The 12,458-nt window shown below is 41.7% G+C and overlaps 1 protein-coding gene across 1 annotated transcript in view; it reads right to left on the reverse strand.

Moving 5' to 3' along the window:
• The window catches only part of gabrb3 (gamma-aminobutyric acid type A receptor subunit beta3), a gene marked incomplete at both ends in the record, with an annotated part of 43,197 nt that overhangs the window by 1,115 nt on the left and 29,624 nt on the right, over positions 1-12,458 (reverse strand). The window contains 2 exons of the mRNA XM_079505478.1: positions 752-996; positions 11,150-11,302. Coding sequence (XP_079361604.1) covers positions 752-996; positions 11,150-11,302 — 398 coding nt within the window. The remainder of the gene's footprint in view (positions 1-751; positions 997-11,149; positions 11,303-12,458) is intronic.

Here is a 12,458-nt window from a genome sequence, read left to right on the forward strand (position 1 = left end):
GACAGAAAATCGGTAGAAAAATCATGCCCCAGTGAATCACAATTCATAGCCTATTCAGCAATAAAAGTCCTAATATATCTTTTGGTATTGTGCAGCCTTGATAAATAATTCAATGTATCTTGTGCTGCTGCAGCAATATCCATACAGATATTCCAACATCCAAGAAGAGGCAAAATAATGGAAGACACAGGCTTAATGGGGTGATGTGATGGGGTGTTATGACAAAAATGGATAGAATGTATGACATGTTGATACACAGGTTTCTTTGCTCAACAGGGAGGCAAAACTTTGTATGGCAGCAAAGTTTCAAGAGTTACAGGAAGTTAGTTCACACATGCGGCAGTGATGACGCCTGCGTACCTCATTGGATTGTCTAGATTGTCTAGACGATGCCTTGCAATTGCCTCCATCCAGAACAGACTAGCCAGGAGAGACACAAACACAAACCCCTTCATCTGAACTTCAGTCGCAACAAGGCCATCAGTATCAGGAGGCAGACAATCATAATAGCTGATAGTAAAGAATGACTTCAACTGCATACTGTACTAGTTCTGTGCTGAATCTGAGGCTTGCAAATCTGTCTAGCATTGTATAATGAAGCTATAATGAATAAGACATGATTACATGTGATAATAATAATAAGTCTAGCTAAACTCCATTTACAATGATTACATGTGATAATAATAATAAGTATAGCTAAACTCCATTTACAGCAAAACATGGTTAATTTGACCGTGTCTATAATTCTTACCATGGGCCCATCCAATTTGTCCCGTTCAATGTTTGCTTTGAGAATCTTCTCAGCCATTTTCTTCTGCATCTGCGGGCCTCTTCCGAAGAAGATATAGTTGACAAACGCATACTCCAGCAGTGCCAAGAAGACGAAGACGAAGCATCCCATCAGATACATGTCTATAGCTTTGACGTAGGGGATCTTTGGAAGGGTCTCTCTCAGATGAGTGTTAATGGTGGTCATCGTGAGCACGGTGGTGATCCCTGAAAGAAACAACAGCAGAATGTAAAGTGTCACCATAAGGATTTTACAGCACGGAATGTGAAACCTCATTAAAAAGTGTGTTCATTTGATGCGTGGTATGTTGCATTGCCTTTCAGTGTAAGCCAAATATTCAGCTGTTCACCGACACCTCTCTAATTAACACATTTCCCATGAAGAATAAATGTCACAGCTTGAAGTTAACATCCCCTTTTATAGGGTTTGACAGTTTGTTCTCATTGAACCGTATACGCCACCCGTGACAATATTTACTTTGATTGTTGTCGAAGGACACAATTAAAACTCTCCCATGCATGAAACTGGCCACAAAAGTAGAAGTGATACCACCTGATACATAGTATACAGTAGATCTCTGGCTCTAGATGTCATATCCTCTCCTTGTGGTAGCCAGCATGTCCAAGACATGTTTCCCTAAGGCAGGGTTTCCCAAACGTATCTGCCAAGGACCCCCAAATAGCCATAGTGTCTGGCAGCTTATAATAAAAAAGTGAGGGGCGCTAATATATTAAAGTCTAACTCATGTTAGATGTAAAACAAACGGTGCCAGTGTCTCAATGTGACGAATCTGCCGGCTGGAATAGCTGGATAGCGGAAATTACGTAGATGTCCGTACCTTCTTTTTTACAACACAAAAACAACCAAGGAAACAAGACTAAAGACAAACCAAACAAGGAACAAGAACAGAGGACGCAACTAAATGTCCAAAGACTGAAGAACATAGCCCAAACTGAGAGAAAGCAAATGTCCAGAGCTAAAGAACATGGCAAGAAGGGGCAGAGGAGCAGACCATGACACAGACCATGACACATGGCTATAGAGGGTATGCGCGTGACATCATCATCAAACCAGGAAGTTATGCAGGAACGCCTACTGAGTGGCAAAAAACTACTTTCTGGCCTTGACAGCCCATACATCCAAACAAACTGATTGCATTCAACGACATTAAACAATGTTAAACTCACTTTGCCTGTTGCTTTGCCACTCGATTTGCCACTCGATGTGCCATTCACTTTAAGCATGCGCATACCCTCTATACAGTATGTTGAACCTTCATATGAGTCAATCAAGGGTCATTCTGTTGATATGTATCAGGTGTGCATAAGGTCGGCTGCACAATCAAATCTAAGTCAGAGTCTCAGAGTTGAATGAACACCGAGGATTTCGCTGTGTGTCACGTCCCAAGGTTTGAATTCAAATTATTTACCAGCCAATGAGTCACACCACTCAAGCGTGGAGTGAATATGATTGGGTGAAATGAGAGGTCACATTCCTCCATGCTAGAACGTGTAGCGGAGATCTATATCTTGCTGTGCTAAACAAAACGTGTCTCTTTAATTGCAACTTTAATTAAAAAGCAATTGGTACAGTATAACATTGCAGGCATAGAATGGTTTGCCAAAGAACCCTGTCTCTAATATGAAGTCATCTCCCTTTGAATTCCCTCGCCTCATTAGCAGAGAACACCGCACTTCAATGTCCAAAGGCTAAACCATGGGCCGCTTTCATCAACTGCAAGGATATAGTTGCTGGTGGGCAGAAACCTTGTATCTCCCATATTTCATCTTTTAGTTTTTTCATAAATTAATTGTATGTATACTTTGTCATATTTCAAATAGCGTTGTTGCGATGCTATGCCTCTATTCTATCTCTATCATTCCATATTATAACTCTTCCTATAACTGCAATATTGAGAGCTTGCACAAAAAAGAATTGCACTCACTCTTTTTACACCTGTTATCATAATGATGTGGCAATAAGGTTGTTTCTGATACACATTGCTGTTTTCTTGATTTCATATAAATCTATTAAAGGCCTTTTTATGTTTGGATGACAGTTCTGATAAGACAACCATGTGTGTACAGTACGTACTGCCACTAATCAGAGAAACATTAATGATTGGTGTATCACTAACGGTCTAACAGTCTTATTCAGTCGTTTACCACATATTTCCCATATTCAGCCGTAGAGTATGACCAAAAGTACTGTATGTGCATAACGTATAAAGAGGGCCTGCCTTAGCTGCCACACAACATTTTTTGTGAAAATCGGATAAAAAAAGTGTTAAGTTAAGTGATTGTCATCAGCCAAACAGATGTGTAACCTTCAGTTGTGTAAACTAGTTATGACAAGGCCCAATGCATTCTATTACGATGGGCCCCAGTGCACACAAATTAGTTATGAAGTGCACGCACGCACGCACGCACGCACGCACGCACGCACGCACGCACACACACACACACACACACACACACACACACACACACACACACACACACACACACACACACACACACACACACCATTAGACCTGTGTATAAATATTTGACCAACCATGTGCTGGATTTTATAGTGGAGTTGATCAGGCTATTGTAAAGGAAGAGAGGCCAAAGAGAAAGCTACTGAATCAGAACCATGGATAGCGCTCTCACACACAGTAACTTAAACTGATGGTCAATCAACTCTAACATTTGACTAAAGAGATACAGAGCTAACTTGATCAAATTGTTTCTGTCGGATGGAAACCATGTACAGTGCTTATACTACTCACAAGCTCATTTTTCAAGCCCAGATCGGCTATTTTCGCTACTTTTTTGCGTGCCACTGTTGTACGACAAAGCAGGGTATTCATTTTCAAAAACAAAACATACAAAGTTGAAAAATTGATATACAAGGCGTCTGCCCGACAATGATGAAATGCATCCAACATGATGTTCTGTCTAGCTTGCTATCCTAAAGTTACCTGCTGTATGGTTGGTGCCACATAACTGAGGGCAGTAATGCTGATGCCAGCTGAACTACTGCATTGCTGCTATATATAAAAAAAGGAATCCAATTTAGGGAGCTTTGCTTCTTTCTCCTCCTGTTCTATTCTCTCTTGTCTTGTCTTATTGCTGCTTTTATGTTTGAAAGGCAGGTCAGTCTTGATGTTCACATTTTGAGCCCAAACTACGTATATCAAAACAGAAAACACACATATTACCCAGCAATTGTATTGCTTATATTACACAAATGTCATATATGTCAATATTCATCATGATATTGACAGATATGGGCTTGCCTTTTGGAGGGCATGTAGCAAATGACACCAATTTAGTGTATAATTTAACACAAATTCTTCTTTTTCTATGAGCCCCTTGACTCCACAGGCCCTAGTGCATCTGCATTGTCTGGACTTTATCTACATCCAGCTGGGAGCAATAATGTGCACAGCAAATTTAAATTCCATGACATTCCAAAGTGGAGAACAGTTGGACAGATGGACTTTGTCATGCATAGAACCATACCTGGTATAAAGAACTACAATTACATTAGGTCTTAGGTGTATGTATCTTCAGTGCTCAGCCCCAAATACCATTTGTCAACACAAACTGTATTTACTTGGCTCCATCATGGCTCACAGCCTGTTTAGTTCTGTCCATTCTCACTTACATAAACCTAAAGTGTTGCCGTGCGTGCGTGTGTGCGTGCGTGCGTGCGTGCGTGCGTGCGTGCGTGCGTGCGTGCGTGCGTGCCTGCCTGCCTGCGTGCGTGTGGGTGTGAAGAGCACAGGAGTGCTGTACTCTACGTGGCATTGATTTCTCCATAACAAAACCAAGAGCTCTTTCTGAGTTAAGAGGAGAATGGGTTACTCATGTAAAAAGAAAAAGATCTTGTCAGTGATAACAATTTCTGTAAAGAGATCTACACATAATAGGAACAACTCTCACATAAAACTGATAATAACTGCTGCCATTACAAGATAAGTAGGCCTACAGTATAGGACTTGAGACATTATGTTTCTGAAAGATTTGATTTGTCTAATGGCTATCAATCGCGGCTCCTCGTGTCCACATGTCGAAGTGTCCTTGGGCAAGACACTGTACGCCACATTTCCTCCAATGAGTTGGTCGGTGTGAGCTCGCCAAAATTGGTGTGTGAATGTGGGAAGTGAGGATGCTGGCATTGACTGTTCGCCCAATGTATGAATGAATGAATGAACCATTGTAAAGCGCTCAAACAGTGCTCAAACAATTCATTAAATTCATCAAGTATATTAAGTTGTTGATAGTGAATTTATTTATTTATTTTTCGAACACAGTTCTTATTGACGCAATATAAAAAAAGTCTATGGGAATTCAGAAATCAGACTGGGTCGGAGAAAACAAATGTGACGCAGGTAGAATGCGGGTGCGCAAATTAGTCAGACTTCTCTTCTATTGGGATCCCTGTCATTTTAACTTTACCTAGCTGTGGGCGACTGTGGCTCAGGAGGTAGAGCAGGTTGTCCAATGATCCATGGGTCGGCGGTTCGAATCCCGGCTCCTCCTGTCTACATGTCGAAGTGTCCTTGGGCAAGACACTGAACCCCAAATTGCTCCCGATGTGCTGGTTGGTACCTTGCATGGCTTCCGCCGCAATCGGTGTATGAATGGGTGAATGTAATGCACAATCTATGTAAAGCGCCTTGGATAAAGGCGCTATATAAATGCACCATTTACAATTTTAGCTGTGACTCTCATAACATTATTATACAAAGAAATTGTATTACAATAATAAATTGAAATTCATGTATTTTTGTAAGTTCAGTTCTTAGGAACTAGACAAACTTATCTTTTTGGGTCTCTCTAAGGTTTGGGGACCCTGCTGTAGGGAATAGACCTAGTGAATAAATGCAGAGGGGCAGTATAGCAATTGAGGAATAGCCTCCCTTGTGATTAAATTTGGAGACTACAGTAAGTGGAATTGCATTCTAACTGCATTGATCTCTGTGTGTCTCAGCGAGTGGTGATACATTAGAGCTTGTAAATCAGAGTCCACCGCATGCCTGTCCCCCCAGAGAGGACTTGTGTAGACTTGTGAAGGGGCCTCCCTATCTTCTAACTAGATCTCTCTAAATGTACTACACAGTGGTATAGTACATTTACTCAAGTACTGTACTTAAAATTACAATAGTAGGCCTATACAATTTTGAGGTACTTTTACTTTACTTGAGTATTTCCAATTTCCAATACTTCTACTCCACAACATCTCGGAACCAAATATTGTACTTTTACTCCACTACAATTATTTGAAAACTTTAGTTAAAATTACTTTGTAGATTTTGATTAACCACTTGAGCCCTATATACATATCGGCCATTTGAAATTAGCCGATCTACAAGCTCACAATGCGTCGCGATGTGACACATTGTGAGGTTGTAGATTGTATTTTTTTTATTTTTAATACCTTTGAAAACTTGAAATGGGACATTCTGCATATTGAGTACTTTTACTTCTGTTACTTTAAGTACATATTTATGCCAATACTTTTGTACTTTTACTCAAGTATAATTTTCATTTCAGACTATTTCTATATTGTATTATTGATACTGGCTGCTATGTCCAGATGGGGCTACAAAACCAGCACCGCTATCTGTGAATGTGGAGAAGTGGACCATGCGATGCAGTACTGCCTTGTCTGCCCTCTACTACCCAACCCATGCAGCTTAAAAGATCTTGCAAAATTCAATAATAATGCAAAGGACTGTGAAACAAATGGGAAACTGTCATCTAACCACATGCTTCAAAGACACGAAAATAAGAAGAATTATTGATACTTTTACTTAAGTAAAACATTTGAATACTTTGTCCACCACTGCTTCTACCTAGAGCTCTCTACATGTACTGCATCCATCGGTGAAGCACCTGAGCTTTTAATGAACACGGCAACTGAAAGTGACAAAAAATGCGATATTCGGGGCTTGATTAGAGCTTAATTTAACTTAGATATGACAATAACTATGATCGGACGGAAAAACAACCACCATAGCTCTGCCGACTTTTACTTCCGGATCAAACTGAAGTAAACATCCGCTAACCTTTTCTGCTGATCGTTCAGATATGGCTGGCACCTGGTACCTAATGGCCCCTACACACTGTAGGAGTTTTAAAGTTGTCGGCGAGTCATCAGATCGTTATGTATTTCACACTGCAGGAGTCTTTTTTTTAAATCGTCTGTCATTATATCTTTGTGGCTTTCACACTAAACGATTGGTCGCTGACTAGGCATCACACACTGCAAGAGTTCACCAAGATGCGATCCCGATATAGGCTATACACATAATTTGTTTTTTATTCCAATTTATTTTGACATCTCACGCACGTGCAGGATGCCGTGATACAAGCGCGAGACCGACACATGACGTCTCTCTCTCTCTCTCTCTCTCTCTGCGTGCACGCCACACACACACACACACACAGGAAAGCCAGGCTACACAGGGCGAAATCTTTGTGATAGCGTGTAGCCTACGTGGGCTGCAGCGAGACAGGAGTCACAGGACGTTAAATCTTGATTTGAGTGTCTGAGAGAGACACACACACACACACACACACATACACACACACACACACACACACACACACACACACACACACACACACACACACACACACACACACACACACACACACACACACACACACACACACACACACACACACACACACAGAGAGAGCGCACAAGGTCCAAAGTTTCCTCCGATGCGGTTTTATCAACATTATTGAAATTAGTTGGTTTTATAGACTATTTAACAGCAACATTGGGCTAAAATAGCTACCATTGTACGACACAGGACAGGTATTTACCCAAGGGATAAAGGTTATATATTAGACAGACAGACAGACAGACAGACAGACAGACAGACAGACAGACAGACAGACAGACAGACAGACAGACAGACAGACAGACAGACAGACAGACAGACAGAGTCGGTGCAAGTGCTCTCATTGGCTGCAATACAGGACTTCTCGGGACGGGCTCGCAACCCATTTCATACTGTACGATGTCCAGTCGGCGACAGAGCCAAATATCAAACCTGCTAGATATTCAGAAGACGTCGGGGAGACGTCGGCGAGCACTTTTATCGGCGCTATATCTTCTCGCAGAGCCTTTCACACACAGCGAGCAAAATCTCTGCGATCAAAGCCCGATCTTTGTCAGATCGGGAGTTTTGTCGGGGAGCATAATCGGCGCAAATATCGTGCAGTGTGTACGAGCCATAAAGCTCTGGCACCCTCTGGCATTCAAGGAGTTAAATTCCTTTTTAAATTCATAACTAAACTATAATTAAATATAAACTCTATATAAATCTATACAATAACTAGTGACAAGGTTTTGATTATAATCAATCGAGACAATCAAAATAAGCGTATCCTTTAAAGGTTTCATTAGATTAATTTTCATGAAACCTAAAAGAAAAATTGAGGGGGTTCCAGTTAAAACAAACAAACAAACAAAAACTATGGTGTGCGCATGCATGGACGTGCACGTAAATGAATGTGCGTGCACGATCATGCATAACATGCATGACTATGCGTTGTAGGATCTTGAGGAGACACACACACAAGCACACACTCACACGCACGCACGCACGTACGCACGCATGCACGCACGCACGCACGCACGCACGCACGCACGCACGCACACATGCGCGCACACACATGCACACACGTGCACACACGTGCACACACACTCACATAAAGGCAGTACCAGCCATACATTGCACCTACACACAGTTGGACTGCATCAACTTACAGACCCATACGGTCACATGCACGGCACCCACACACTCATAAACACACACACCGCTGTTTACGCTCATATCGTGAGCGTACGGACATTTACGAGCATTGCCACGTTAGGTGTGGAATTCATGAACTTGAACCTGGCCGTGACGTTGGCGGACGTTGGTCGTAAAATCCGCTCAGTTCCAAGTCAGCCCTCCGGGTGGTGTACCAGTGATCAAGGCATGCGTATATTTATTTAGAAGGCTTTAGTCTTCATGCTGAATCAATAGTCCCCAAACCTCAAAAAAGATATGTATGTATGTGCCCAGCATTTGTCAACACACACATACATAAAAGAAGAAAATGTGTCAACTCAACTGCTTAGTTTATGTTATGCTGATGCAAATTCCACTGGTTTGTATTTGTATTTATTTTGTAGGCTATGTAGTTGCATTCAGAGCTTAATTATTAGGTCGCTGATCAGCATGTTGACAGAGACTCAGCTACTCAGCAATTAAAGTTTCATGTAGGCCTAATGATTTAAATAGACTATCCCTTTGCTGCATGAGCACCTATCTGCTTCCATTTGCGTTGTGGTATTAATTTATAATAATGTATATTGATCACATGGACGCCACACACAGAATAGCCTAATAACTTTTACCTTGATGAGGAAACAGCTATAGTTGGATCGGATGAAATCTAGCTTTTCCGACGTCCAAAAACGGATTAATCGATAAATGTTTGAGAACCACTGCTCAAAAACCACATTGGACAATGATGTTTGACAGTCAGCACAATAGTTGCTTATTTTTTTGACTTAATTTCAGACTTTTTTGGATTTTCTGACTTGATCTGGCCTGTTAACATTTTCATAGACCTGGTTGCTTGTTTCTTTCTCACAGTCACCAAATGTGGCAACCCTGGTCAAAGCGGTGGTTATTGTGGCTCTGTGCTGGTTGTGATGATCATGGATGTGTTTAGCTTGGCTAGCAGCCAAGCAGCAGGCTGCTACTATGGAGTTATTGTCATGGATAACAGTATTTAGCGCAATTTTATGTCCCAGAACCTATGGCTCCATCGCTGCCGCTTTCTTTTCTAGCAAGTAGAACTTTAATGTGCGGTAAACACTAAACAGAAACACGTCTCCATGCAGTGCTGCTCCGCCTCCTCTCACAGTCACACACACACACACACACACACACACACACACACACACACACACACACACACACACACACACACACACACACACACACACACACACACACACACACACACACACACACACACACACACACACACACACACACACACACACACACACACACACACACACACACACACACACACACACACACACACACACACACACACACACACACACACACAAAAGCAACCAAAGGTATGGCTCCCCCATATCTTGCAAGTATGATCGAATCCTACAGTACAAACCCTCCCGCGCACTCAGATCAGCCAACGCAGGGAAACTGGAAGTATACCTTCACTAAAAACGCCGGGACAACGCTCCACATGTCCCAAAATCTTCTCCCTTCTGGCTCCAAAACTATGGAATGCACTTCCCATTACAATCAGAACTGCAGCCTCACTCCCAATCTTCCGCCGTAGTCTGAAAACCCACCTTTTCAGACTCCATCATGGCCCGTAGAACTTGCCCTAGCCCCTTAGATAGCACTTTATGTAGACTTAGATAGCATTTTATACAGACTTATAGCATGTTACGTAGACAGCACTAGAATTGCATTTTATGTAGTCATAGCACTTTTATGTAGTCATAGCACTTTATAGTACATATGTATCGTATATGTATAGTTTATATATATAGTTTAATTATATAGATACTCCACTGTTACGTTCTTAGCTTACGCATGTTTCATGATAACTACTTTTTATGTATGTGATGTAATCCCATGCTTTTTGTTATTGCTTAATGTAAATCGCTCTGGATTAAGAGCGTCTGCTAAATGCCTACATTGTAAATTGTAAAGTACAACCTTGAACCTTGAACGGAATATCTATGTTCACAGTGAAAGGGACGTGTTGTTGAAGACCCTAAGAACCATGCCCACTCACTACGCATGTTCCCTTTGGGAAACCCAGCCAATAGGAAGAACCGCACCCTTTTCCCCAGACCCTTTTCTTCTGTACCATCCCGACCCTGAACCCCTGATACCCACCTACCCTTTCCCCTTTCCATCAACTTATTCACTTTTACAATAAATGTACCTATACGCTTAAACCTTGCTGGACTGTCTGAGTCTCCCAGTTCATTTCAATCGTACATTTTGGGTGTTGTGTGTGAAAATAGTCACCCTATGCCAGTGGTTCTCAAACTTCTTTGTCTCAGGTCACCCCTGTAAATAGCTTTTTGATCCAATGTACCCCTGAATTACAGCAGGTCAATGCATCGTGAGCTTGTAGATCGGTTATGTTTTGGTCGTCCGTCTTACTAAATATAGAGGTTTTAAGACCTATTTAAGAAAAATATTGATGAATTCCAAATATTATCAAAGTATTCTGCGTCACCTGTGGACTTGCGTCACAGCACCCACTTTGAGAAACAAAGCATTGGTCCAGGATCATTTCATACCTAATGCCACCCTGGCAGCAGAGGCATCATAGTTGATCCAGAAGGATACCCAGGATAGGATGGTGATCAGGATGGATGGCATGTAGGTCTGGAGGATGAAGTATCCTATGTTTCGCTTTAGCTTGAAGCTCAAAGACAATCGTGGATAGGAACCTGTGGAGAAGCAAGGGGTAAGGTGTCAGACTATTGCCTGTCAGACTGGTAGTACGTCGGACCAAAGATATGCACCCAGGAGAGAGACAGGCGGAAAGCAGCCCTATATATTTACTTTGAGAGAAACACAGAGCTATCTTGCTTTTTCTTTCAGCTCCTAGGGCAATGGCCACATGAACTGGCTTCATTGCCATGGAAACAAGTAAGAGGGGTCCAAATTGCAATAACTTAGCCTTGAGGGAGCGATGACAACAAGTATACAAAATGTCCCAGAGTACACAATGTGATGCTGAAAGGAGCGCAGCCCCACATGACCATGCATCACTCACTCAAGCTCACCCACCCACCCACCTAACCCACCCACACACCCACTCAGTGGTCATTGGTATTGCCCATGCAGCTTGAGGTAAGAGTTGGCACTAAAAGCACATTGCATCAAGAGACACATACTGTATCAAATTTAACATGCACATTTTGACATGGTACTTTCTAAAGCGTCATGATCCAGATAACTACCGGCATGATGAACCAGAAAGACTGTGTTACATTGGACGTTTTTTGGGCACCCAGATTGTAGTAGTTATACTTCCTTCAGTGCCAGTGGTGTTACTAATGATACTAATCCACTGACACTAATTATTTAACTGCTTCTGGAAAATAGTAATATGGAAATAATAGACTTCTTCCTGAGGGTAGAGAGCGGGGTAGAAGGTCAAGTGTCACTTGTGTCTTGTTTTTGTATTGTTTTGAATTGTGTTATTAATGAAATGCAGCTGGTCCTTGTCTCCAAGACACATTTCTCCCGGGAGACAAACCTGAAAAGAAATCTGTATATCCTATCACTCAATAATTACAAACCAATTTATTATCTTTCATATCTCAGGTACAATGAAGTCATTTAACCGAATTAATCGATTTTATGAACAATAACAATCTTTTTAAATAATAATGTTCAATCAAATGTTTTGCTCACCACAGCACAGAGACATGAAGCTCTGTAATGACCTACTGTTAACAGTAGATAGATTTTTGATGCTGATATTTTTTCTATGCTGATACATTAAGAATGTTGTCCATCTAAAGCAGGGGTTCTCAACCCGTGGGTCGCGACCCCTCGGGGGGTCGCCAAATTATTTTGGGGGGTCCCCAAATTATT

The sequence above is a fragment of the Electrona antarctica genome (assembly GCF_951216825.1).
Source record: "Electrona antarctica genome assembly, chromosome: 7".
NCBI classification, from domain to species: domain Eukaryota; kingdom Metazoa; phylum Chordata; class Actinopteri; order Myctophiformes; family Myctophidae; genus Electrona; species Electrona antarctica.